The 26,156-nt window shown below is 44.8% G+C and overlaps 2 protein-coding genes across 5 annotated transcripts in view; both read right to left on the bottom strand.

The window, feature by feature from the left end:
* Nucleotides 1-1,114: 1,114 nt before the first annotated feature.
* The window catches only part of CRYZL1 (crystallin zeta like 1), a 41,976-nt gene continuing 16,934 nt past the window's right edge, over nt 1,115-26,156 (bottom strand). For 2 of the 4 annotated variants that reach the window (XM_054973367.1, XM_054973366.1), the window contains exons 7-13: nt 23,395-23,528; nt 21,253-21,364; nt 19,052-19,150; nt 6,634-6,752; nt 4,108-4,213; nt 3,151-3,196; nt 1,115-1,435 (exon numbers count right to left, since the gene is read on the bottom strand). In XM_054973367.1, coding sequence (XP_054829342.1) covers nt 1,336-1,435; nt 3,151-3,196; nt 4,108-4,213; nt 6,634-6,752; nt 19,052-19,150; nt 21,253-21,364; nt 23,395-23,528 — 716 coding nt within the window. In that variant the 3' untranslated portion in view covers nt 1,115-1,335. The other 2 variants (XM_054973368.1, XM_054973369.1) reach the window with 2 other exon arrangements.
* Nucleotides 7,668-8,705, bottom strand: LOC129325601 (translation initiation factor IF-2-like). Its single transcript, XM_054973371.1, has 2 exons — nt 8,100-8,705; nt 7,668-7,936 (listed from the first exon to the last, which is right to left on the bottom strand). The coding sequence occupies exons 1-2, from the start codon at nt 8,534-8,536 to the stop codon at nt 7,927-7,929; spliced, it is 447 nt and encodes a 148-aa protein (XP_054829346.1). The 5' UTR covers nt 8,537-8,705; the 3' UTR covers nt 7,668-7,926.

The raw sequence follows: 26,156 nt of genomic DNA, 5'->3' as shown, positions 1-26,156 counted from the left end.
ACTACACTGTCTCTGGCTCTTACAGCTGCTCATCCTCCAATCTGATATATGCCCTCATGTGCCAGCAATGTCCTTCTGCTCTATACATTGGACAAACCAGCCAACCTCTACGCAAAAGAATAAATGGACACAAATCTGACATTAGAAATGGAAACGTCCAGAAACCAGTGGGAGAACACTTCAATCTACCAGGACATTCCATCAAAGACTTAAAGGTCGCTGTAGTTCAACAGAAACCTTTCAAAAACAAAATCCAACGGGAGGCTGCTGAACTGGAATTCATATGCAAATTTGACTGTCAAGCTGGGACTGAATAGGGACTATGAATGGTTATCACATTATCACAGGTAACAGATTTCCTTTACAGAGGCGGGGTCTGGGGGAGCTCAGTGGCACCTGGCGTGGGCTTTCGGGGACCACAGATCTCTTTGTCAGATGCATCTGGCAGGGAGAGCTGTGGTTATCGAAGGCTCATACTGCATTGGAATTGAATGGTCTAGCTGTTTGGCTGCTACAAACTAACAGGGCAAACTCCTTTGAAGCCAACTGATCCACACACCAAAAGGAGATGTTTACATATACTAGCAAAGGAATGTTTTGGTTGCTCCCCCCCCCCCCCAATTGCCTCTTCTCTCTCCTCCTCTTCTCCTCCCTCCTCTTCTATATTTGACCAGTCTCTGTATCATGCATCTGACGAAGAGAACTTGATTCTCGAAAGCTTATGCTACAATAAAATTGGTTAGTCTTAAAGGTGCTACTGGACTCTTTTTGATTTTGTTAGTTCCTAAGTTAGTCTTATACTGAAACTCTTAAAACAGTAATAATATCACAGGAGAATCAGAATCACACAGCAAAACCACAATGAAAATCAAGTCAGTTTTAAAAAACACTTCTGGAATTCCCTGCCAATGTGAATATATTTCCAGTTATACCCTTTCTCCATTTTAGTAGGATATTTTCTGTCTTGGCTTCCTCCAATATAGTATGCAGAAGTCCCAGTGAAACAAAATACTACCAAATATAAAAAGTAAAAACTCTGACATAAACAAATATTGTCTCTTCAAGCCAAAGTTTTTACTGTTGGGGAAGGGGTCACGCACAAAGAAGAATAGGACTCGATTTATATTTATTACTTTAGAGATGGCTACAGGCAAAATGAAAGCTCTGATTAGAAATCTCAAATGTATCCCCAGGACTTACAAAGAATCTTAAAATAGTGATTACATCATCAGATGTCATTTACTTACTCACTGAACACTATTTTATACATATACACTATACAAAAGTGTGTAATGTTCCACTTCATGTGGCCTCATGAAGCTAGGAATCTGTGCTTCAGAGCTGGACAACTTGTCTTTTTCTTGTTTGATTCTTCTGAACCATTTCCATAGAAACTTTAGCTTCATACAATGGGATTGGCTCATCCAAATGAGGCCTAAAAGAGAACAATCAGAAGTGTCTAGAATGTATGCTCACTCAGACAGAAAAAAACTCCACACATTTCAGGACAATTTCAACAGACTCTACCTTTTAGCACTGCAAGCCTTACTGCTTCAGGAAAACGAATGTGTTATAGTTTGGCTAAGTTCCCTGGAACCACACAGAAGAACAGCAAATAAGAAGCAGATGTGCAATGTATTACACACATTTTCAAAACAGCTTTTAAAAGTAGTTTTAAATATGACCATTTTTGTTACCTTTGAGAATACATTTTTTCAACTCTTGCATTCATCTGCATGCTCAAACACAATGACTGTCATAATTCACATGGCAAGTATGCTACATGCTAACCATTAGCAGATTATTAATTATTGGTAATAATTACCACTAGAAACATATTAACACTAGGACACAACAAGGCTCAGTCTCCTGTGTCTCAAAAGGTGCATTTCCCTTTAGCACTGTTACTATAAGGGAGCTAGGGTAATAAGTGGTTTTGTTTTCTACCTCCCATCAACCCCAACTGTAGCTATAAAAAAGCTCCCCCAAACACTGAAATGACTCTTTGTTGCCCCTTACCTTCCACTCTCCAATATCACCAGTATAGGGAATTTTTCTCTCCCCAACCTGTAAATTAGTTACCAGGTTGGATGGACATAAGCAGCAAATTATTTGCTTCCAATTAGCCTGTCAATGGGCAGAATGAGGGGGTATATATGCTCAAGTCTTCATGGGAAGGGGGATGTATAGAAATGAAAAGCCATTTTTCTGCATGAGGTCTTCCAGGTATGCAGAAACACCTCTATTGTTTAACCCTATAATCAACATTTTGGTTTTAAAAACCTGGCTCCCTAATTTGTTGTTAGCATTTTAAAGGGAAAAAATTATCCTGTATATCAGCGCCTCTCAGGTTGCCCAAGACATCTCGCCCATCTTCTCTGGCACGGTTTCATTGACCCATTTTCTCTGATATGTCTGCAGCTCTGAGCAGGGGCCAGTTCAAATTGGCAGTGGGAGCTGCTGATCATACCACATGCTGTAGTGAGCACATGCGACTTAAGAGCATATCATGTGAACTTTTGCTGCTGTAAGCAGTAAGCTCTAGCAGATCAATTACATTTCCATCAGTTTATCCCCTTTAACTGTAATACACTCAACTGCCTCCATTATTTTCTGGGCATATGCAGTCTGCATCAGGCCATTTGGGTTTTTCCCCCTCCCATCATTTTCTGCATAACTGAGGAGTTTCTCCTGAGTATACAGAAACTTCTGCAGGGCTTGTGGGTGGACTAATTTTGCTGGTTTTGTATTGGCATAAGGTATCTTTTTTGCTATTCTATATCTTAATGGTGATATGGGCTGGGACACAAGAAGCAGTTTAGGTTAATCTAGGAGATTTGTAACATGTCAGTGGAATTTTTGCCTTTCTTTTCTTACATCTATCACCAGTTGCTTTTAAAACTCTTGTAAGTTTGCCATACCATGCAGGGAGGTCCTGCTTAATAAAAAATAAGTCTATAGTCCTCTTGGGCTCACAACCAGTTTTGTGGTTCTTTGGATCTCGGGCAATGTGAATCGCTGCAACTATGTATCATACGGGTGCAATAAAGAAAGACCCAAAGATTTTAGTGATGTAGAGCTATACAAAGAATTAGCATTATTTATGTTACCGTTTGTAGAGATCTATTTCATTGTAATAATATGGCATACCTAAAAACACCATTTGATAACTTCTCCATTATATCTTCTAGCATGCGTATATAAGAAGATTGTCAAGGAAAACAACCTGTACTCTTGTATAACCAAGTAGAAGTGTGTGTTAGTGTTCTTAAAATTACAGTTCTTTTATAAGATATATTTGTTCACACATGAAGAAATAATACTTTTATTTTAAAATAACAAAATAAACTTAAAGGTGTTTTGTACTAAATAGTAATCAAGTTACTCATATCTCATGGAGTCCCACTCCTGTACACATCAGTAGCGTTTACTTTCTCCTCTAGAAATCAATGGAAGCCATTTGGTTTGTTTGCAAGAAAGTAAAGTGCTGTACTGAAGGACAGCTCTAGAGGAGAAAACAAAAACTCCTCCCAATTGTTAGGTGCAAGATAATCTGGGATCAACTTTGTTTCTGAAAAGTTCAATAGAACTGTTATCTAGTTAAAGCATAAGCATGGTATGCCATAAATGAGGATTCTTTAGTGCAGCAATTATTATTTCAAGACAATAACTTTGAGAGCCTGTTTGTAACCTGAGACAATAAAGTTTAATCCATGTTACCAGTCTAAGATTTCATAAAGTTGACTGAGTGAAAAGTAGCAAACACTATATTGGTTGTTTAAAAGGGGTACTATAAGTGACATACATACATACATACAAGGTCAAGAATGGGCTGCACGACCACAGATAAATCTGTACTAGTTTTAACCATCATTAACTCTACTGCTCCCATTCTCTTCGCCATAATAAAAAGACACGAGCTTCTGCACCAACTGAAATGTTTTGATGATCGTATGACAATATATGTACATTCTGTCACCACTCTAGTCAGGTATATTAATCAACTAGATAATCATTCGAAAACAATAATATATAAAGATAAAATAATGATATAAATCATTCCAAAAGAAAGGATATAAAGATATAAATGATATAAAGAAAGGATATAAAGATACTTTCCTTGTTTCATATTTGATAGATTCCACACTTCTTCATTCAGAAAAGAGATGGTAGCACCTTTGAGGAAAAGGCAACGACTATCTGGAGGATCCAACTTTTAAAGAAAAAATGAAAATTAGTTGAAACAGAACAAGTGTCATTTACAGCAGCCAGACGCTGAGTTTGGCCAGTGGGGAAACACCACAGAACAGAACTAAGCAGTATCCAAGCACAAGCACAAGGCATTCCTTTACTTCAGTTTGCTTTTGTTGGGCTTGGTTGCAACAGTGTCCCTTGCTTCAGTTTAGTTTGGGTGGAATGGATATAATTCCTTCACTTTGGTTCTGGGAGGATTCATTCCTGTGCTTTAGTTTGCTTCTGTTGGGCTTTCTCTGGGATAAGCTCAGCTTACATTTGGGAGTGTGCCTTGGCCATGGCAGCCTTGCTCCAGTGTGTTTCTGTAATGAAGTCAGCGTTTACTTTTTCCCCATAGGAAACAATGGAGTGTTTCCTATGGGAAAACTTGTTCAGGGGCTCATAGAACTGGTCTTCGGGATCCAATCTTCCTGAAACTTAAGAGGGGGAGGGCGTCATTAGAGGACAGAAAAATACTTTATATCCTTATATAAAGATACTTTATATCCTTTCTGTGGCTCATCCTGCATTAGGCAGGGAGTTGGACTAGAAGGTCTGTATGGCCCCTTCCAACTCTGTGATTCTGTGATAGTCAGGAGTAGGTCCCCTGAAAATCTGGTGGAATTTGCAGGAAAAATCCCCCCTGCCTCCGGATAGCTCCCAGGCACCTTCTTTGGGGGATCATAAAATTACCCCAGTCCAATCTTCATGAAACTTGGGGGCTCTTTAGAGGACAGTCAGGAGGAGGTTCTAGGGTTGCCTGGCCCCCTCAACTTCCCAGTGGGGGATAGGGGCCTGGCACTTACCGTTGGGGAGGGGTGTGTGTGTGTGCAGGAAGTGACATTATCAAGCGGCCCCTGGGAGCGTGCCCGTGCTCCACAGGGGCCCGCATCAGGCCTGTTTTCGGCCACTGCAGAGCACAGGAATGCTCCTGTGCTCTGCAGCGGCCCCAAATGGCCTTGATCCAGCCCAGATCCGGCTAATTTCAGGCCAGTTTTGGCCTGGATCAGGCCCATTTCAGGCTGCTGCAGAGCACGGAAGTGCTCCTGCACTCTGCAGCAGCCTGAAATGGGCCCGTTTTGGCCCAGATCCAGCTCGTTTCAGGCCCATTTTGGCCCAGATCAGTCCCAGTTTGGGCCGCTGTGGAGCGTGGGAGTGCTCCTGCGTTCCACAGCAGCCTGAAACGGGCCCAATCCAGGCAGAAATGGGCCCCATCCAGGCGGCTGCAGCATATGGGAGTGCGCAGCACCGCAGGGGAGCACGCACCCCCTGCTGGCCAGGTAAGCGGGGGCAGGGTGTAGGGGGGGGGTGGGGGATCCCCCACTCCCGGCGGGGGTTTGGCATCCCTAATAGGTTCCCTCCAAATATGATGAAGTTTGATTGAAAATGACCCAGCCCACTGGATATCTCGGAGTGATTTCCCCATAGAATTTCTCAGAAATATGCAAACCAAATTAGAGAATCAATTCGAAATTCGGGAAATGCCAAACTTTTTCTCAGATTTTGTAAAAAAAAAAAAAAATCAAATTTAACTCATTTGTTTGTGGTGCACAGCCCTACTGCTGACCTCATCTTACTCTTTTCTTCCTTATGATTATCTCTCTCTTTACAGAGACTTCCTCTTTTATGCTGTGTCTCACATTCAGAGCTGGATCCTACTATACACGTGCACAACAACTGCGAACTTCCTTAGGTTCCCCTCCCTCAGCAGCATCTTTCTCTGGGAAAGTTGATTCCTGGAGAACTAGGACCTGTGTGGACTAATAGCCATGCAGGTTGGGTGAATGCAGTGGGCAGGGGATGAAGTTCCTCTTCCTGAGCTGACAGAAAAGGAAGTAGTGGATGGTTTCATCCCTGCCTCCTGACAATTGTGATAGTTCATCCACAACCAGAGCAATAAGCTTTCACAGGCTTTGAAGAAGCTGCTGGGGGGAAGGGAATAAGGGAAAGCTCTGCAACCACCAGTGACTTCCACTAAGATTGCAAGATTCTACTCACTAAGAACTATTTTCTCCAATTCTCCATATTTTGCCCTGATTGCTTCTCATCCATGACTTCCTCTTACAACATTCCTCTCTTTTTCCTGTCAGCTCAAGTAGATCGACTGATATTCCTCCTCTTCTTCTCCTGATTTGTTCTATTCTTTTTCTGGACCTGCATCATCTTCCCCACTTCATGTGAATGTTTCTCCTCTATTTGAATACGTACTTTTCCAGTAAGGCTTATCTTGATCACTTCTTTTTTACTCTCTCTTTAATGCTTTTTATTCATTACCTGGCCCTGCTGTCTCCCCATATCCCTTATTTTAATCCACACATTGCAAAATTACTAAACACTATTAGTAATAAATCTGAGACTAACATTTAGCAATGACTGTATAGAGAAATTATCCATTCTTACTTGAAGATTTTCCTCTGTGGTAACCCAATGGCCTCCAACGCTGAGCAGAGTAATGATGTCATGTTTGTGTGGTAGCAAGTGTTGTGAAGTTGTTTCACTTTCCTTACTGTATAATCTCACTGAAAAAGAAGCAAATTTCCTAAGAAAATAAATTTCACATCTAATAGTCTCATGACTTTTTAAAAATATATTAAGGATTCATCTTCTGTTTCTACTATATCCATATTTAGCACCAACTTTTATTTTTGCCCTGTAGTATTTCAGCAGCATGATCCCCAGTTCAGCTTCATCACTGTTCTCCTTATGGTCATGAACAGCAGGAAATATAGATTAAAATCTGCAGAAATGATGCAAGTAGCAGTCTCTTGCCTGGAGCAAGGGGAGAAGGATCAGTAAATTCAAGCTGTTCCCTCTGCAAAAGTATGTCACTTACATCATATTAATTCCAATGTGATCCCTAATCCCCCCCCACCCCTGCCTCTTATTCTGGAAAGAAGCAATGAGAATGGATTAAAGCCTGCAGAAGTGAACAAATGTCATAAACTTCAGAGGAATGGCAGGGAAATGCTGCAAATGTCTAATATGGAAAGGAGCCAGAACAAAAAATCTTCACAAACAGAGCTAGCCACAACTATAATGCAGGGTTCTACAAATCCAAGGAAACATCCCCAAATTTGCAGGGAAAAAAAGATTTATTAAAAAACTCCCCCGCCCCTCTGCAAAAACTTTTAAGAGGAAAGTGGGAGGGACTGAGCTTAGAAAACATTTTGAACTGCACTAGCAATCCAAAATGACATCTGACATTGCAGTAGTGGAGCTGGCCATCAGCACCATAACGAAGAGGAGGTGAAAGGAAGCCGGGGAAACAGAGCCATTACAGGATGTGAGGAAGATTTAGGGGAGGGGATGGAACTTCCATTCCCACTCAAATCTTCACAATTCCCCACTTGTAGTATCAATACATTTTTTTGCCATCAAGTCACAGCTGACATACAGTGACTCCATAGGGTTTTCAAGGCAAGAGATGCTCAGAGGTAAGTTTGTCATTGCCTCCCTCTGTGTAGTACCCCTAGACTTCCTTGGCAGTCTCCTATTTAAGTACTAACCAGAGCTGACCCTACTTGGTTTCAGAGATCTAACTAGATTGGACTCTCCAGGGCAGGCCAGGCCAGGCCAGGGCAGGGCAGGGCAATCAATCTCTAATTCTCAACATGACCAAATCTATGGATACTTAAATTCAGAGATGAAAGCCATGAACAGATCTTTCTACAAACCTGAAAAATGCCCCAGGTTTCAGAAGAATCTGAAAACGTAAAAAAATGGGTGATTAACTCCCCCACCCCCGCAAAGAAGCAGGGCCTGAAGCTTTAAGAAACAAATGCCCTCAGCAGCCATTGCTAGTTTCTGGCGCCCGCTCCCGCGGCCCGGACGCAGGCCTCCCCCCAGCCCCTCTCGGCCCTCCTCACCTCAATGGGCCGAAGTTGGGGGAAGCCCCTGGAGCAGCCGGAGAGAAGACAGGGATGCCAGGAGGGCCCGGCGAGGCAGCCGCTGCGGGAGAGGCGGCCGAGGTGGTCCTGGCAGCGGTGGTGGTGGCAGGAAGAGCCACCACCGGGACGACGATGGGCGACGGAGGCAGCATGACAGCCGCGGCGGCGCGGGCGGCCCGACCCAGGCAGAAGCCGGGGCGCCGGCGGCCGCGGCGAATGCCGGGCGAGCAGGAGCCCGGCGGTGCGGCCTCTCGGCTCCTGGCAGGGCGACGGGTCCGGCCGCCATTGTGGGCGGCCGCACCCCGGACCGAGATGCTGAAGTGGCAGGCGGGCGGGCCCCCGCCGGCAGGGTGGAGAGTGAGCATTGGGCGAAAGGGCAGAGGTGTTGGGAGAGCGCACGAGAGCAGGGGAGGCATCCGGGGAGAGGAGAACTGGGAAGGAAAGGGCAGGGAAGAACAGGGAGGGGCTTTGGAGTTTGGTCTCACCTGCTTCACGTGATGGGTCTGGCTCTGGGGGGGGGGAGGGTCTTGGGAGCAGGGATGGAAGTAAGCAAAGAGAGGAGGGATAAAAGGCAGAGGGCTCCAGAAGCTGAGGCCGATGAGGAGTGCTGGAAAGGAGAAAAGGACAGAGAGAGAGAGAGAGAGAGAGAGAGAGTATGCTGGCAAGGAGGCTGGGAGGCCAGGTAGCCCCTGCCCCTTTTTCTGAGGCCTGTTAGGGTGGAGCCCCACCTACCCAGGGCAGAGAGAGAAGCGGCCGACCCGGGCGGCCAGCGCCAGGGAGGCAGCGGACCCGTCTGGACGGGCGGCCAGGATGGCCACCCTGCCCGCAGCAGCGCATGCGCCCCCGCCTGATCCTGACAACATGGCAGGTCTTGCCCCAGTGGTAAAACGCTCTCTACCTCATTTGCCCACGCCCTGCGGGTGGACTATTGGCTGGCAAGTGCTGAGACCCGCAACTTTCCAAGCACCGCCTGCATCATTGTCCCGCACGGCCTCGCCTGGAATGGACAGTGGTCAGGCTGCGGGGAGCCAGGGCCCGGCTGGCGCCGCCAACGCGAATCCGGCAGGGCCGATGATCGATCTGGTCCAGTTTGGGCAATGGCTGGCCGATCAACATTTGAGCGGACGGCGGAGGCAGCGCAGTGGCCAGCGGCCCAGTGGACGTTCATCTTGGGCCCTTATCTCACTGGGGAGGCGCAGGCGGTACTCAAGGCCCTTCCTAAGGAAGATGGCGCCAATTATCAACAATTGAAAGTGGCCATCCTCGATCGGTACGCTGTCACGGCAGACTCGTATCGACAGAAGTTCCGGGCCATACTGTATTGGAAGGCTGAACGGCCACACACCTTGGTCACAGCTTTGTGAGATGCGGCGTACCATTGGCTCAAACCCGGGACGGATGGAGAGAAGCGGATTGTCGACCAGGTTATCCTGGAACAGCTGCTGAACATCTTGCCCCCGAAGGCCCGGTACTAGGTAGCGTGTAGCAGGTCCGAAAGCTTGAAAGATACCACGACGCTTTTGGAAAACTTTGTGGCGGCAGCGGATCCTCGGGAGGGCAATCGAGAGGCTCCGGGCGGGCGAGGTGCTGGCAGGGGGCGTCCAACATTATTCCGGCCCCGGACGGGCCCGGACACCCCTGCGGGGTGGTGGTGAGCCCTCCCCGGGGCGGGGGCGGGAGCGGATTGCACCCCTTCCGGGAGGGGGCTGAATAATATCTCCCCCAAGACTGTTGGCAGACCCAGGCCCACGGGCCACGAATGGAGGTGGTGATCGCGGGCCCTGCTTCAAATGTGGTCAGAAGGGGCATTTTCAGCGAGATTGCCCGATGATGGAATGTGATGAAGGGTGGGAAGAGGCCCTCCCCATCTCGGCACAGCAGCAGCGACCTCCGCCCCTGCTTATTGTCATGGAGATAGCAGGACGACGGTTGTCGGCGCTGCTGGATAGTGGAAGCTCCATCTCAATGGTCCGCTCTCGTCTCCTTCCTCCGCGTCTCCCCGTCATCCGTCGGGCCACAGTAGCCTGTTTCCACGGACACACCGAAGAATACCCGGTGGTGAAGGTTCCGTTGCGCTATCAGGGCCACTCCTGGGAGGTGGAAGTGGCCCATGTGACAGCTCTACCATACCCGGTGCTGCTGGGAAGGGACGCCCCGGCATTCATCCACCATCTTAAGACCTCACTGGCTCCCGAGGAGGCGTTGCCGGCCTAAGAAGCCCCTCCCCGAGAGGCGAATCCACCACCACTGGACCCTGAAGGTTCCAGCCAACAGTGGCCCACCGACCCAGCTTTTTGCGCAGACCAAGAACGGGACGAGACATTGAGGTCCCTGCGGGAGGAGGTGGCAGTGAGTGAGGGGAGGTTCGGGACCCTCGACGGGCGGGGAGGTACCCCCGAATAGTGTGGGAGCAGGGTGCCTGGTATCGTGTCATTGAGACCCGGGGGGAGGAGGTTTGCCAGCTCCTGGCCCCGCGGTCAGTCTGTGCAGCCATATTAAATTCGGCCCATGACCACACCTGGGCGGGCCACCAAGGGGCCAAGGGGACGTTGGCCCGAGTCCTAGCCCACTTCTTTTGGCCAACCGTGGCGAAAGATGCCAAGGAGTACTGCCGGACCTGTGCCGTCTGCCAGCGAGCTTCAGGGCGACCCCCGCCACGGGCGCCCCTTAGTCCTCTCCTGGTGATCCAGACTCCGAACGGATCACAATGGATTCCATAGGGCCGTTGCCTCGAACCCCAAGAGGGAACCTATTCCTGTTGGTGATCATGGACTATGCCACACGATACCCGGAGGCCATTCCCCTCCGTACGATGCAAGCCCCCACGATGGCCTGGGCCGTGCTTCATTACTTTGCCCATGTGGGGCTGCTGCGGGAGATCTTGACGGACTGCGGTACCTCCTTCACTGCCGGCCTTACCCGTCAACTGTGCCGGACGCTGGGTATCCACCAGGTTTTCACATCTGTCCACCATCTGCAGACTGATGGCCTGGTGGAACGCTTCAATCAGACCCTCAAAACAATGTTGCGAAAACTAGCCGGGGACCGGCCTGCACAGTGAGACTTACTGGTAGATCCCCTGCTCTTTGCAGTCCGGGAGACCCCACAGGCATCCACGGGGTTCGCGCCATTCGAGTTGGTTTATGGACGGTGGCCCTGCGGAATTTTGGACGTGATGGAGGACCAATGGGCCCTGGTCGCGGAGGCTCCAGGACACCCAGAAGCCAAATACATCCAGTCATTGCGGAACCGCTTGGAAACAGCCCGGGCCCTAGCCCAGCAGCATTTGGAGGCGGCCCAAATCGCCCAGAAGCGGTATTATGATCAGGGGACAAGGTTGCGCTCTTTCCAAGTGGGAGAGCCCGTGTTGGTGCACTGGCATATCTTGAGGCCTGAGGCGACAGATCCGTAGCAGGGGCCGTTCCCGGTGGTGAAGGTTCTGGGACCCCTGTCGCACCTTGTAAGGTGTGGAGAAGTGCAGCGGGATGACCGTCGGATTCACGTGAACGACCTGAAGAACTGGCGGGAGCGGCCCCCCGGCGAATGCCAGCTGGCTGAGGACCCCCTTGAACCTTCAGACGGTCAGTTGCCGTGGACCCCCCAGGGTGGGATACTCGCTGCCCCGGTGATGGAAGTGACCTTGACCACCGAACAGCGCCAGCAGCTGGAACAACTGCTCCAGGACGTGCTGGGGGGGTCTTTTCAAACCAGCCGGGCTGTACCACCTTGGTCCAGCATACCATCCCCACCCCTCCCGGTCAAGTGGCAAGGGCCACGTGGCGTCCGCTGCCGCGTAAACAGTGGGAGCTGGTGGCCCGCGAAGTGGCGGACATGCTTGCCATGGGAATCATCGAGCCGTCACAGAGCGTGTGGCGCAGCCTGGTAGTCCTAGTGCCTAAGCCGGATGGAACAGTGTGCTTTTGTGTGGACTACCGGGAGGTTAATAAGATCGCCAAATTTGATGCTTACCCCATGCCGCGGGCCGAGGTCCTTGTTGAACAACTGGGGACGGCAAAATATTTGTCGGCCTTGGATCTCACAAAGGGCTATTGGCAGGTGCCCATGGCCCTAGAAGATCAAGAGAAGACAGCTTTCGCCACCCCGCAGGAGTTGTTCCACTTTCACGTGATGCCATTCAGGCTGCATGAGGCAGCGGCCACTTTCCAACGGCTCGTGGACCGCGCCCTGGCTCAATGTCAAACTTTTGCAACGGCATATATTGACGACATAATTGTCTATAGCCCTGATTGGCCTTCTCATGTGCGACATCTACGGCAGGTTTTTCTGGCGCTCTGGGCAGCCGGCCTTCGAGCTAACCCCAAGAAGAGTTGTTTGGGGTTCCAGAAGCTCTGATACCTCGGATACCTGGTGGGAAAGGGCCAATTGCGTCCCCTTCCAGATAAGGTGGCCTCCCTAGAAAACTGTCCTCGCCCCTCCACTAAAAGGCAGCTGCGCCGCTTCCTGGGGCTCGTGGGATATTACGGGAGCCCCACTATGCCAGCACTATGCCAGCAGGGCAAGCCCCCTTACAGACAGTCTTAGGAAGGACCAACCCAACCAGATACAGTGGACGGAGGCCAAGGACCGAGCCTTCCGGGATCTTTGAACAGCCTTGACCAGAGTGCCCGTCCTCTGAAACCCAGATTTTTCCCGCCCGTTTATCGTGCAGACGGACGCATCTAATACCGGGCTGGGTGCCGTCCTCTCCCAAGAATTTGGTGATCAGGAACACCCCATTTTGTTTCTGAGCCGAAAGTTGCTGCCGGCTGAGCGGAAGTATGCGACAATTGAGAAAGAGGCCCTGGCGGTGAAGTGGGCCGTGGGGGCCCTTCAGTACTATCTGGTGAATAACCCTTTCACCCTCGTCACTGACCACGCGCCCCTCCAGTGGATGGCCCTTTTGAAGGACCATAATGCGCGAGTCTTACGATGGTACCCCGTCCCTTTTGCCTTTTAGTTTTACGACATGCCATCGACCCGGGTCCCAGTATGCCAACGCGGACTTCTTGTCCTGTATGCTCAACGGAGACCAAGATGACACCACGGCATCAAGGGGGTGGAGTGTCCGGCGCCCGCTCCCGTGGCCCGGACGCAGGGCTCCCCCCAGCCCCCTCTCGGCCCTCCTCACCTCAATGGGCCGAAGTTGGGGGAAGCCCCTGGAGCAGCCGGAGAGAAGACGGGGATGCCAGGAGGGCCCGGCGAGGCCGCCGCCGCAGGAGAGGTGGCCGAGGCGGTCCTGGCAGCGGAGGCGGAGGCAGGAAGAGCCGCCACCGGCCGACGGAGGCAGCATGATAGCCGCGGCGGCGCGGGCAGCCTGACCCAGGCAGAGACTGGGGCGCCGGCGGCCGCGGCGAAAGCCAGGCGAGCGGGAGCCCGGCGGTGCGGGCGCAGCAGCGCCACGTGGCCTCTCGGCTCCTGGCAGGGTGACGGGTCCGGCTGCCATTGTGGGCGGCCGCGCTGGCTGCATCCCGGCCCGAGATGCTGAGGTGGCGGGCGGGCCCGCCCCCACCGGCAGGGTGGAGAGCGAGTATTGGGCGAAAGGGCAGAGGTGTTGGGAGAGTGCACGAGAGCAGGGGAGGCAGCCGGGGAGAGGAGAACTGGGAAGGAAAGGGCAGGGAAGAGCAGGGAGGGGCTCTGGAGTTTGGCCTCACCTGCTTCAGGTGATGGGTCTGGCCCTGGGGGGAGGGTCTTGGAAGCGGGGATGGAAGTAAGCAAAGAGGGGAGGGATAAAAGGCAGAGGGCTCCAGAAGCTGAGGCCGATGAGGAGTGCTGGAAAGGAGAAAAGGACAGAGAGAGAGAGAAAGCAAACGTGATTATGCTGGCAAGGAGGCTGGGAGGCCAGCCAGCCCCTGCCCCTTTTTCTGAGGCCTGTTAGGGCGGAGCCCCACCTACCCAGGGCAGAGAGAGAAGCGGCCGACCGGGCGGCCAGCATCAGGGAGGCAGCGGACCGGTCTGGACGGGCGGCCAGGACGGCCACCCTACCTACAGCGGTGCACACGCCCCCGCCTGATCCTGACAGCTAGGAAACCACAAACATATTGCCAGGCCTCAAGCCTTGTTTTTTTGTCAGTGAAAAGCAAGGAAATGGGCCAGGGCCCTTCTCAGGGCTCTTTGAGGGAGTACTCATTTGGGGAGGCCAGGCAGCAACACAGAGTGACTAGCCACCACCAAACATGTATGACATACTCAGACCAAGGGGCTTGCTACTGTTCAACAACAGTCACCTCACTAAAGCCAGTGTGGTGTAGGGGTCAGGGTTTCAGACCAGGATTTGAGAGACCCAGATTTAAATTCCCATTCTGCCATGGAAGCTTACTAGGTGGTCTCAGGCCAATCACACACTTTCAGCCTATCCTACCTCAAAGGGCTGTTGTGAGGATAAAATGGAGAAAAGAACAATGCAAGCTGCTTTGGGTCCTCATTGGGGAGAAAGATGGGGTATAAATAAAGTAAATAAATAATAAATATAGCTGGAGATGAATAGGAAAAATCAAAGGCATAATTATAGCATGAGGGAGACTTGTTTTGACAGTAATACATGTGAAAAGAATTGAGAGATCTTAGCAGATTATACACTGAATACGAATGAGCAGTGTGGTAGCTAAAAAGGCAATGTGATTTTGGGTTGTATCAACAAAAGTATCTCTGGTATCACTTTGCTCTACTCTGGCTAGACCTCAATTGGAGTACAGTGTTCAGTTTTGGGCACTAGAGTTAAGAAGGAGGTTGACAAGCTGGAATGTGTCCAAAGGAGTGCAACAAAGATGGTGAGGGGGTCTGGAGACCAAGTTCTATGAGGAAAGGTTGAAGGAACTGAGTAAGTTTAGCCTGGAGAGGAGATGACTGAAAGGTGATATGATAGACCTTTTCAAATTTTTTATTTATTTTTTATAATGAATTTTGTTTAGAAAAGAAATAGAGATAGCAATTCAAAGTGCATAGAACCTTATACAAAGTACATTAGGCTATATCAAAGACAGTATATATAATATATAGTAATAAATTTGAACTACATGGAAGATATAATCAAAATATGTAAAATACTTTTACTCCTCTTCCTCACTTACATTATAAAAAAATAAACAAAGGAAAAAGAGAAAGGGAATGAGCTATAATACTTCTAAATATATTTGATAACCTATTTTGGGGGGAATTCAGGATAGGTAAAATGTTAAACATTTTGTATTCTACATTATATTCTATCACACAATATTTAATATATTTAGTTATTAGGTTCACTATTTAGCTTAACTATTAGTCTATTTTAGTATCAATTGTCCATTCTGAATTTTATAGTTAACTTATTATATGTATACTGAATTAATCCAATCATGCAGAGAGCACAGAAATAATAAAGAGATAATAGAAACGATACATCCTATTTAGAAAAAAATTGACAATTTCTGTAACCTAGATATATAAATCACATTAATTATGTAAAAGAATATGAGTTTCAATATAAATTTCCCATCCATCATCAGATATCTCTGAAGTTTGTCCGAAGGTGTACAACACCAAACATTTTACTTTCCACATTTAACTCAGCCTGATTATTTTAATATTAATTATATATACCAAATCTTATGAATTGCCTACTATATAATTAAGTAGTTCTTCCAACGTGGAAAGAGAAAACAAAACCAAGCAAGCAATCCACAGGAGTAAGAATGATGTTGAGAATTTCATAACATAGTCATTAGAACAATAATAATTGTAAGTAACAGAATATATAAACTCAAAGTATGCGTAAGTGGGACTTTAAACATAATTAATAGAATCAACCATAATTGTAGGTAACAACTCAAAGTATATCTTTGCTTCAATAATCCTTAAAATCTTAATAGAAAGGGCCTCCTGGATCAAAGTCATCTTGGACCTTCACGTAGTCTCCATAGAGGCTGAAATCGTTGCTTCTAAGTTCCATTTCCAAGATTTGTTTTCCTCCATCTGCTCTTGATATGAAGTCTGCTTGTAATGCTTGTGATGATTCAGTTTGCCTTTGTGTCTCCCTAGATTTCTTCAGCTGTTTCTTAAGTTCTTTAAGTTCTTGAATAACTTGATTAATTCCTTGGGTTCCCTGTTTTGTTCTTTGCAATCCAAAAGATGATTCAGATCTAGACTCCTGATACTCATATAATCCATTCATGGTCTGGTCGCTTTGTTGAAAATATGGTGATTCCTTATCTTCCGGGCCTGGTTTCTGAGTTTCTTGATTCACTCCGCGCATCAAGGTTAAATATTTTCATACTCTTGTTTTAGTTCTATAAACAAACTTCCAATTTTGCTTGAGAGAGAAGATAATTTGAGATATTATATCTGTAAAATCTTCTGTAACCAGCTCAATGTTGGCCTTTTTCATAGCTGCAACCATTTTTCTCAGTTTAGTTCTTCCTTCTTCAGGCCAGTAGGTGGTGATTGCGTAGCATAAATGTCTTTTTCAATCTGCCTGTAACACCCAAGTCCAAACTACACAGTTGGAAATCAGTTAATGATCGGCCATATTTTTTCATGTCTTAAGATAAAATTATAAACATCTAACCTTATATTCTTTAGGTCCTGTATTTTAGGTAATTTATAATCCAAGATTGACCCAACTGATCCAGCTGATTGGAATCAGTTGTCTCATTTCTTCTTTAGAGAAGAGTAAAATAAGCAGGCAAGGAAATTAGAAAAAAGAAAGTAAGAAATGAAGCAGAGATAACATCCAAGACTGGCTGAATTCTCAGATGCAATTAACAAAGTTCCATAATTGTCTGTAAACATACCAAGATGAAACACTGTTCTGATTATTTTTAAGTCCCCAAAACTGCTATTTACTTGATAAATCAGTGGCTGGGTTTGTGAGCACACATCTTTTGTATGGAAATCAAAAATAAGGCACAAAAAATAAAGCACAGTTGACAGTTTCCTTCCTCTTGAAAAGGGAGAAAAAAAGAAGAAAGGTCCTAGCACAATTAGATAATTAAGTTTATATTTATAGAGTCCCCAGGCTGGCTTAACTGGCTTTTCGGCCATCTCAGTTCTGCTTTGCAGGTGGTCTTGTGTCTTCAGGAGTCGGTGAGTATCTAACTCTCTAATTAAAGAGAGCCAAATAGTTCCCCAATCAATCCAATATCGCATGCTGGGTGCCTCTTAATAAGAGACAGGTTGCAGACTGATTTGTTCAATCCTCCCTAGCTATAATGGCCCTCAAAGCAGAAACTAGCACGAGAGCTCATAAAAATGTGTCACTTGGTCAGCTGCCATGTTGGGGGAGTCGCCTTTTCAAGTATTTGAAGAGCTGTCACATAGATGATGGAGCAGAGTTATTTTTCTGTGACCCCAGAGAGTTAGACCAGAACTAATGAACTGAAATTAAGTCAAAGCAGTAGAAAGGACTTTCTGACAGTTAAAACGGCTCAGTGGAACTGGCTTCCTCAGGAGGTTGTGGGCTCTCCTTCTTTAGAGATTTTAATGAAGAGGCCCATCTGACAGCAATGCTGATTCTATGACTCAATATGAATTTAGACAGATCGAGAGGACAGGAAGGGATGAGCTGGTGATAGGCTCTTGTGGTCCTTTCTTACAAGCCCAGGGTAATGCCAATAGCAACTTTGGAGTCAGGAAAGATTTTTCCTCCAGATTGGTAGGGGACTCTGGCGGTTTTCTGCCTTCCTCTGGGCACAGAGCAGCAGTCACTGGGAGGGCAGGGGAGGGGAGTAGCTGTGAATGTCTTGCATTGTGCAGAGGGCTGGACTAGATGACCCTTCGGGGACCCTTCCAGCTTTATGTTTCCAGATTTGTCAAGGAACCACAGAAAATCCTTCACGCAGCTACTAATCCTTCAGGACATACAGGTTTAGCAGACGTTAGTGGAGTATGTATGACATATCTTGTGCTTTCTTCTATCTCTATTGACTAACAAGGGAACTTTTTAACATTACATTACAACTATACATTAGTCTTTTCATCATGAATGAAAGGCATATCTCAACAGCATGACAGCATTTTAAACTCATCTATACTTGGAGACTGATCAGTTCAGTCTTTTGCTTTACTATTCAACAAAACAAAAAGACTCCTTGACATCGAGATTCAGAATCTCAGGAGTCTTGCAATAGGCAGATGTTCACCCCTAGGTTTGGAGGTTTTACCCCATGGGTATAGGGCAGAATATCTCACTTGTTTAGTGGCCCCACATTATCACAGAGCTTATTCATTAGCTCAGTTTAATGTGCTACCTTCTGCGATACTTTATGGGAGATTCCATAAAACACCATATGCTAACAGGTTACGCACTTGTGCTCAGCGAGACATAGAAACCCTGGAACATGTCTTTTTGTATTGTACTTATTACTGTGATATACGTCCCACACTCATTGACCCGCTGTTGCGAGAGCAAATTGGAAAATCTGATAAATGTAAAGTTATCTTCCTATTGGCTACTCAGAACCAAAAAGTTATTGAAACTGTAGCTAAATTTTTGTATCTTGCATCTATGAGGCGAGTTGTGTATTTGTAGACTGAGTTCTGGTTGTGTAGAGTGTTTTTGTTAACATGGATGTAATGCCAATAAAGGTTGCTGAATTCTGAAAACAACACTTCTGCCTTCAAGTTTTGATGTGGAATAATTTACCCATTTTTCATCCAATTTCTCTGAAATTTATTTTCTATGTCTCTCACCCAATAGATCCCCTGAATCAAGTTACTCTGATACATCATCTCAGTTTAATTAAAAGAGAATTCATGGTTTTAACAGAGAATGCATCGCATGTCAACTCTAGAGCTACTCTTTTGGATGTATAATATTTATATATACAGAAAGAGGACATTGTGTACAGTAAGAGATAATTTTAATATACAGAACTATATAGTAATGGACTACTACTGAATTTGTTAATAATGTAAATTTAAATGCTATATATAATAAGATTTTTTGAGCAATTACAGACCTCCTGCATCGAGGATAATATCCACTCCCAACCCGCCAGTTTCTTCCAAACAGCTTTCTGTCAGGTCATATTTTCCATTTGACTCATCGATAATACGAGCTAAATGGGATAAGAATATTAGTCAACTACCATAATAACTTAGGTGGAAAAAAATGCAGTTCCTGGTCTTCAAACCAATCCAGAAACCAAGGACATAAAGAGAATAATTTCATTTTCCTCAACAAGGTGCAGGAAACAAAACAACTATAAAAGATTAGGCTTGAATAAATTAACGGGGTCCAATCTTCTTGAAATTTGGGGTGGGGATCTTTAGAGGACAGTCAGGAGTAGGTTTCCTGAAAATGTGGTGGAGTTTGCTTGAAAAATGCCCCCCTACTCCTGAACAATGTGCCCCCAGCTACCCATTGTTCCCTATGGTGAACAATGCCCCCCCCCCCCCAGAAAGGCCCCAAGTAGTTTTCCCCATGGAGAATCATGGCTGGATATGAGATTCTCGAATCTTGCCGAATCGGATCAGAGAATCTTACCCAGATTTCAGGGATCCTGGATTTTTTGGGGATCCCTGAAAACCAAATCTGAATTTCTGGGGTGGGTGGGGGGCTTAGTATACATGGCTAATCACTGACCCTATCAGTGATTATACAAGATGGACAGTTTTCAACAAAAATTTTGAAGCATCAGCCCTTGTTATCTCCTGGGTAGGGGATTTGGTCTTTCATCTTGTTTGTTTGACATCCCCATCTGAAATTAAAATTACACACACACACAATATACCACGTTTAAAATTTCATTATGTTTACAAACCACTGGAACAAAACATGTCACAGGGTGTTTTGTGGTGGGGATAATAATGACATACTTTTTAAACTGCTCTGGGTGGGCATTAAGTTGTCCTGAAGGTCAGTATATAAATTGAATTTTGTTGTTGTTATTGTTATTATTATTACTATATTCTCTGCCATATTATACAAGGCTTGGCTATGTTATTAAAAAATTATGATATACTGTCCTAGTCTGAAGTCCAATGATTCACATCTAAATTTCCTGTGAAAAGTTGTAACCTGGTTCAGAAATGTATTTTTTTTGGCATGGAAATGCCATTAGTTCAGTTCTTTTTTTTCATTTTTCATGCTATGTAGATTGTCTCATTTCTCACACTCAAATTAGATGCCATAGTTACAATATATAGCAGTGTGCAGTATAGAAGCTGTCCAAGAAAGTTATTTTACATGAATGGAAACTATATTATCACACCAAGTTTGGAATACACAATTTCAGAATGAGGAGTCAAATGAGGAATGGTGGAGTTTTATGAAGACGAGCTTTCTAAATTGGGATAAGCGTTCATTCACTAGCTTCATGGATATGTGATTGTCTAAAATTAATGATAAACTTTTAAAACAGGAAGTGTGCTTTAAAAAAAACAAAAAGAAGACACATCTAGCACTTCTGTACAAAAATGACATTAATATAAAAGGGAAGTATTTAGGAGATGGAGAAGCTTTGCAGCTGTTTCATTAATGAAGAGCTATTTTTTAATTATGCCATAATCCATCTGTGCATCCCACCTACCCACCTAAAATTCAGTTTTCCTTCTCTTAGCAGCTTATAGGCAGGAGGATACTGCAGGCTCTCAGGTTCTTCCACTCTAATCCAAGACCAACATTACCTACTAAGAAGCTACCAAGAAGCTAAGTATCTTAGAGAGATACTTATGTGGACATATCCATAGATTTTTCTTCCTGCCTTTGGATTCTGACACCATGTTTGCAAAACACATTGGAAACTGTCTTGTTTGAACTGGACCTCAAAGCCACCTAACTTTTCTTAATTTCAGCCCTGGAGCTCACAATGTTCAAAGAAGCAGAATAATAAGGAAAGCGTTATGTGCCTTCACAAGCCAGCAGTGACGAGTTAGTGTGCCCTTCAGCCTAACAGCTAATATTACAAAACTGGTGCTGTCCTACTTTTTTGAATGGCTGAAAGGAAAAACAAACAAGCTACCAATAAATAAAAAGGCTACAAAGGAAAGAATGCCAACTCCATTTTACAAATGTTATACTAGGAAGAACACAACAATGCTATTTTGTCTTTTATTGAAGGTTATAAGTAGCTGTACAGTTTCATAAACTGAATATTTAGAATAAATGTTTATATGACAGGGGCTTAAATAAGTTTCATAAAAAGCCAATGTAACTCACCCAAAGAAGGTGTAAGCCTCTCAAGATACTGTTTGTCTTCAAGACTATACACAGTAGAAATTACCTTGGCTCCTCTATGTTGTGCTAACTGAATAGCTATTGTACCAAATGACTGCAGGAGAGAAAACAAACTGTTTTACAATCACACTGAGAATATGCTTGTACACACACACTTATACACTCTATGTCATGTACTGGTGAATTAAAAAAGGGGTTATAGACCTTTATTCTTTCCCCAAGAACATAATACAGCTCAGAGATCTGGGAACCATTCAGGTGATTCTCACACTCAGAACCTCTAGTCCCAGTGAGATGGAGAGCAAGTCTTAGGTTCATCCACTGCTGTCTTTGCTGGAACTCCTTTACTAACCCCTCCTGCCAAATAGAGATTTGCAATATTTCTCCTACAAATGAGTAGAGATGTTAAGTACCTTAAACTGTATTTTGCATTAGTCAGAAATATGCAGTTTGATGTGCATGTAGGATAGGATACTTGTGCTTCTAGGTCACTTCTACTAAATGATGATAAAATCTATGACAAAATAGCAGTCAATGTTCCTACAGAGGGCAAGATGGCCCACAATTCACTAAGGAGTGACAGGTTCACTTTTACTTCCACACGGTGTGTATTCTCTGTTTCCCTATCACCACCACTACAAATACAGAGGCATTCGTACCGTCTATGGAACATTCACATGAGAGTTTCATGCTTTCTGTTAGCCACCATTTCCCTACATCCCCCCCCCATGCAACACCAGGGCTTTTAATTAGATCTGTAACCAAAAGGACCATAAGAACATACATGCCATACAGACCCTAAAGGCCTATCTAGTCCAGTATTCTTTTCACACAACGGCCAGCCAGCTGCCTCTAGGAAGGCCTCAAGCAGGATGACTGTAACAGCATCCCTCTGCCTGTGCTCCCCAGCAATTGATATAAAAAGGCATATTGTCTCTGGTACTGGATGGAGTCGATCTCCATCATGACTAGTAGTCCAGTCCTCTATGAATTTGTCTGCTCCCCTTTTAAAGCCTTCCAAATTGGCAGCCATCACTGCATCTTGTGGCAACATGTTACACAATTTAATTACACAATGTGTGAAGAAGTACTTCTTTTTAACAACAACAACAACAACAAAATAACATTTGATTTATATACTGCCCTTCAGGACAACTTAACGCCTACTCGGAGTGGTTTACAAAGTGTGTTATTATGATCCTCACAACAATCACCCTGTGAGGTGGGTGGGGCTGAGAGAGCTCAGAGAAGCTGTGACTGACCCAAGGTCACCCGGCTAGCTTCAAGTGGAGTAGTGGAGAATCAAACCTGGTTCTCCAGATCAGAGTCCTGCTGCTCTGTCTGGAATCTCCTACCCATCCGCTTCAATGGATGATCCTGGGTTCTAGTATTACGAGAGAGGAAGAAAATCTTCCTGTCCACTCTCTCCATACCATGAAAAATTTTATAGACCTCTATCATGTCTCCCCTTACTCATTTTTTCTCTAACCTACACAGCCCTAAGAGAGGTAACAGATCCTCATAGTGCCATGTTTATAATATAACCTGGGAAATCAGAGGAGCTACCATATTTACTGAAAAGGCAGATGACCATGAATGTAAGATGACCCCCTCCAAGTTATATACAGTAAGGTTTTTTATATTATTATTCAACATAACTTTAAATTGGGTTTGGAATTTAAACACACACCCCTTTTGATTACATCCATGAAAAAAAACCTTATTTTGCATTAGATCATGGCAACAGATCTAATGGCAATAACAGTATTGTGCTACAATGCAACAGTAATTAATTTTTTTTTAAGCAATAAAAAAGCCCTGTGGTGGCATGGTAGGAGAAATGACAGCTGCAAGGGGCTAACAGAACAAAAACAGCACCAACATGGGCATAGCCTTCAAAAACGTACACCTTCCCATCCAAACACTCACTTTCTTTCTGAGACATTCACACCAAACCAGGTCTGAGAAATAATGTACTGAGGGCAGAGAAAGCTTGGAAAGAAGACGATTAGAAGATGGCTTTTTATGGATGAGTTTGAGAATGAGAGTTTAAAAAAAAATAAAGCAACTGTTTCCTAAGTAGTTTTCATGGAATGCCATTAAAATAGTTTTTCTGTTACCTACACTTGCTCCATCCATTACAAGCAGAGTTTTTTCAGGTGACACGAAGGAAAGGTAATGTAGAGCTGTGTATGCACGAACACCATCACAAATGGTCCCCACTGCTTCAAGCCAGGAGACTTTTTCAGGTTTATGAACTGTTTTATAAGGGAAAATGAAGGGGGGGGGGGGAAACATACATATTGGAACAAGTTTTAATGCCACCTTTAAGCTTGTCTTAGCTGTTTGTTATAGCCTGTTTTGAAAGAGAATGTTTAATTTGCTGTTTCTAAAAGAGAAAAATCTTTTCTGTCGCAAAAATAATAATTGGCCTGTTGTCAATTCACTGATACTCTTTCACAGGAATTTAAATAAAACATTTTGTAAATTTGCCAGCTTTCTTTAAGCTGGCAACTTTATTAGCAAATGAATAAATAGGTTCTTTCTTTAAAATTGATCAACATCAATGAGTTAAATAATTTTGCAGCATTTTTTAAACAGCATGATAACTGATTTTACAATCAAAAAGAGAAACTAGAATATCAGAATTTGGAAAAATAAGCGCTGTAAAATAATGCAAAAGATATGTTAAGATACTGTAGGACATAATATAATATTGCTCTGAATAATGAGAATTCCAAGACTAGTTTCATTAGGTTTGACAGCAATTATTCCAAAAGAACTAAAGATGTGATGTAATAAAACCATATACACAGGAAAATCTGATCTTGATTCTAATTAAACAAGATTTAGGCTACCTAACAGCTTCTTTTTACTAAACAAAAACAAAAAGGATTGTGGTAGTAAAAAGGTATTCAAAACATAAATGCAGGAGTACTCAGTGCAAGACTTCTAACATTATTAGTGCAATCCTAAAGAGTTACTCCATTCTAAGCTCATTGATTTTGATTATCTTACAGCCTCTCTACATGAGACATCTTACATGAGAACGTTCAAGTGTAGGGAGACGCAATGCTAGCTGGGAAGTGTAGTTTAAAGATCGCTCCTCAGAGGGTTTGATAATTTCCTCTGCCTTTGAAGGCTCTGTCAATTTCAACTCCCCTTCAGGGAGAAGAAGAAATTAACAACCCCTGGACAAGGCACTCTGCAGAGAGGTGAAATTGACAGAGCCTTTGGCTCTGTCTTTTTAAACCACACTTCCCAGCTAACATTGCATCGCACTACACTTAAGCGTTCTCATGTACGATGTTTTGTGTAGAGAGACTCTTAGACTGGAGTAACTCTTCTTAGGATTGCACTGTATGAGTACTGATTTCCTTTCCACACCCACTGGTGCAGTGGTGTAGTTGAGGCAGTTGACTGGGGAACTCTTAACTCTAAACCAAGCCTGATTGTATTTGTTGGACCAAGATCAAATTTGTACTGGCAAGAATTACACAGGCTTGTCTTTCCCGGAATGCTCTAAATAAACATTACTTTCTTCATCCAACCTTCCATTCCTCTCCCTTTTCCATTCGCTACCACTTCAAATGTCATAAAAATAAAAACCCTACTGTTCAATTCTATGCAGAGTTACTCCAGTCTTAGGTCCACTGAAATCAACTCTGTGTAAGATTACACTACAAATTACTAGAAAACCTAAATCTTGTTAACATAACAATGTGAATAAATTGAGGCAAATTAATTCCCATAGGGTGTGGAACACACACAAATAAGTGTATATTTCATCCTAATATCATTCTGTAGCCATTTATGTAAAGACCACCCAACAGAGTTTCAAAACTATTATACCATCCACTATGACAGAGTTAAATTGGGTTGTGTTGCTAGCAGATGTTTAAACAAACAGTTCAGCTTCCTGGATTGGATATTTGCCAGAAATTTCATTTCACTTTAAAGGTGGACGTAAAGGGATCCGCATCCAAAGGCCTCCTTACGTGGGGATTTATATTTTTTCATTCTGAACAACTTTTGAAATTGAAGGAGCAAAGCATCTTTTGATATAGTGCCCCTGAATGTCATCAAATCTTACTAAACAACATTTGATTTGGGATGAGATGGTATAAGAGTTTGGTCTATGGTGATTAATCTGTGTGGCTCATTCACACATGCCAGTTAGCACTTAATCCTAGGACTAACTAGGCTTGTCACTTGCCTGCTGGGGGCAGGAGATCTTTTCCCCCAGCTCCCATTGCCCACTGGCACTGGGAGGAAGAAAACTGCCTTCAAGAAATGGTGTCACTTCATTTCTGGGGAAAACCTGGATGTGATGTCACATTGCTCCAGGAATCACAGGAAACTCTGATTTTACCATACTTTCTGGCAGTTCTTAGAGATGTGACATCATTTCTGGGGTTTCCTTGGAAGTGATGCAATGCTGTTACCCAAATGTGCCTCCCCACATATCCCTGCCTCCTTGGACTCCTGCCGGCTTTATAACTGTGATGCAACTGAGAGAGTCTGCTGTTGAGAAAACAAAAGCCCGTCTAAGCATGTGGAGATAACTGTGCAAGTCAGTGGATTATGGGCAAAGAATACATAGCTGCTTGTTTTAATGCTATCTTTATACTATCTTTTGCCTTATATTGGGTACTGCAAATAATAAAAGGATTTTCAAAGTAGGCCCTATTCTTAAGCCATGACATGTGTGCAGAAGCAGCCTTCAGTGTGTGCAGACAAATGTGGATCAAAACATTCCCCACTATACAGTGCAATGCTTATCCAGCGCCAAAATAATCTGGTACATGCCACTTTTAACAAATGGCACTTGTTATACTGGCACTATATTTGGGACTTACAGAGCCAGGTTTACTCAAAACTAAGTC

This window comes from Eublepharis macularius, chromosome 3, assembly GCF_028583425.1.
Source record: "Eublepharis macularius isolate TG4126 chromosome 3, MPM_Emac_v1.0, whole genome shotgun sequence".
Classification (NCBI taxonomy): domain Eukaryota; kingdom Metazoa; phylum Chordata; class Lepidosauria; order Squamata; family Eublepharidae; genus Eublepharis; species Eublepharis macularius.
Note: the sequence above shows the minus strand (reverse complement) of the source record. Positions and strands in the feature narration are given on the sequence as shown.

What these genes read in the sequence shown, in the direction of transcription:
- LOC129325601 (XM_054973371.1), bottom strand. Translation starts at nt 8,536, where the DNA reads ATGCCTCCCCTGCTCTCGTGCGCTCTCCCAACACCTCTGCCCTTTCGC.